Source organism: Armigeres subalbatus, chromosome 3 (genome assembly GCF_024139115.2).
Source record: "Armigeres subalbatus isolate Guangzhou_Male chromosome 3, GZ_Asu_2, whole genome shotgun sequence".
In the NCBI taxonomy this organism is placed as follows: Eukaryota; Metazoa; Arthropoda; class Insecta; order Diptera; family Culicidae; genus Armigeres; species Armigeres subalbatus.
In genome coordinates, this window is record NC_085141.1 from 227,939,003 (window position 1) to 227,941,201 (window position 2,199).

Sequence of the window (2,199 nt, forward strand, 5' to 3'; positions counted from 1 at the left end):
AAATACCTGCCGTGTCCCTACCATTCCTTCAACAACATACGGAAACAAATGCGCATAAATCATTTTCGTTTAAGAGATTTTTATTAAATTTCATTCATCATAGCTGAGGTCGTTTTATTATTGACTAGCATCTCCTATGCTATGGTTATGGGCAACCCATCAAAACAGCTGATGATGGATCTCGTTTTTTTTTACGATTATTTGGATGACTTTTGGACCCAGGTCAGTTCCTGACCGTTTGTATACGTCGCCGAAGAACTAAAATGATATAAAATGCTGATGATACGGGTTCAAGTCACCATTCGTCCAGTAGTATCAATCCAGTGCAAACATGAAATCGATCATCTGTGTTGTTCTCGTTGCCGGTCTGGTTGGCGTTAACGTAAGTTGTTAGTTTGCCGATGAAACCCAAACATAACAGTAAATATATTTTAGGCTCAAACCGAGGAACAATTAAAAAAAGCCGATGGGTACGCCACCACGTGCTTGGCAAAGTTCAACGGTTTGACCAGAGATGAAGTGTTGAAGCTACGTGCCGGGGAGTTCGCTAACGCTAATCAGGATTTGAAATGCTTCACTAAATGTTTCCTGGAGGAGGCTGGCTTCCTGAGTGCCGATGGAAAATTGTTGGATGACAAGGCGGTTGAGCGATTGTCTATTGGTAGAGATGCGGGCAAGGTGGAAGCTCTGGTGAAGAAATGCAGCGTGCAAAAAGATGACCCATGTGAAACCGCCTTCCGCGCCATCGAGTGCTTCCACAATGGAAAGGCTTCGGTACTGTAAATGCAATGTGATAGTGGAATGATTCTGATCAATAAAGTCTGGTTGCAACACACGGAAATATGTTTGTGTATAACTTTATACTCTTATACAACATTACAGCCCAGTCACACTGACATGCACTAAACTTGGATAAATGATAAATGCACTTCAATTCATAACTTTCAAGAGACTCAGAAGCACCCTTTCATCAGGCTCGGAATCCCCCTTTCAACAGACTTGTAAATTTCTTTTCAAGAGGATCAGAAGCCTTCCTTCAAGAAGCTCAGAAGCCGAATTTTCAAGAGCGTCGGAAGCTCCTTTTCAAGTGGCTCGGAAACCTCCTTTCGAGGGCTCAGAAACATCGTTTTAAGATGCTCAAAAGCCTTGAAATTGGGCCTATTTATGCTTATTTTTATTTATAGGGAAAAATAAGTGGTACCTCAATGAATGCATAAAAACACTAAGGGACCTCTCAAGAAAAGTGTTGAGAGCCACTATACAATGATGAGCGTTTCATGTTTATAAAAAAAATCTGGATCACGAACAATTTCTGACAAAAATATTGACAAATTTGTCCCATGACATCAAAATAACGTTTCCTCACGGTGTTAGCTATAGCTAAGAAAATTGTATTATTCCCTGACGGAAGCGATAGCGATATCACGACTTCGATTGGGAGGACTTTTTGCGAGTTTGTCTTCAACGTTTTGCAGTACTAACCATTGAGGATGAAACCCCAAGTTTTAATATTTGAAACCCTCGCGTTACGGGAACTCCAATAAAGTAAACTTCTTGCAAAGGATTTGCTTTGGTTAGAACCGTGCTGCAGTGCAAGGCAATTATAAATCCAAAGCTTAAGCAGACGCTGTTACACCTGCAGTAAAAGTACAACACAGCAGCTTATCAATGGAAGAGTATAACACAAGGTAGAATATCAACGTTGAAACTTTCTCACGTTATCGGATGAATGAGGACTCAACTGATCACCGATAAGTACTAGTCCATATTTACAAAATTTAATTTAATTGATTTTTCTTCTATAACCTATTCCTAATCGTGCTGAATTGTATTCATTTCTTTATATATTTCATTCATACTCGAGAGCACAGAGGGCGATCGTATTGAATTTCCTTATCATAACCAGGAATTCAATTGCTCGTTTAAACAACGGACGCGATAGGAACACCAAGCTTCAATGGGTTCAACACCGCACTAGAGTTACCTGCTGATCCAAGCACAGTTAACCTACTGCCCGATTCGTTGAACCTGCCTTGCATTTACTGGTAAGAATATTGCCCGCAGTTTGTCGATGCAACTGTTTTGAAATCTTATGCACACTCACTAACCTTTAAATCAAGTACAGGGAATACAACATAAAGCTTCACAAAAGCAACACGAGCTCCATGTAATAAAGACTTCAAGATGTACAAAATATAC

General features: G+C 40.0%; 1 protein-coding gene across 1 annotated transcript; it reads left to right on the top strand.

The window, feature by feature from the left end:
- Window positions 1-304: 304 nt before the first annotated feature.
- LOC134226385 (general odorant-binding protein 56d-like) lies at window positions 305-841 on the top strand. The gene is made up of 2 exons (XM_062707141.1): window positions 305-382; window positions 436-841. The coding sequence occupies exons 1-2, from the start codon at window positions 332-334 to the stop codon at window positions 781-783; spliced, it is 399 nt and encodes a 132-aa protein (XP_062563125.1). The 5' UTR covers window positions 305-331; the 3' UTR covers window positions 784-841.
- The last annotated feature ends 1,358 nt before the right edge of the window (window positions 842-2,199 follow it).

Excerpts from the sequence above, each read along its gene's own strand:
- LOC134226385 (XM_062707141.1), top strand. The coding sequence starts at position 332 with ATGAAATCGATCATCTGTGTTGTTCTCGTTGCCGGTCTGGTTGGCGTT. Across the intron at positions 383-435 it reads CCGGTCTGGTTGGCGTTAAC|GCTCAAACCGAGGAACAATT; the intron begins GTAAGTTGTTAG and ends AATATATTTTAG.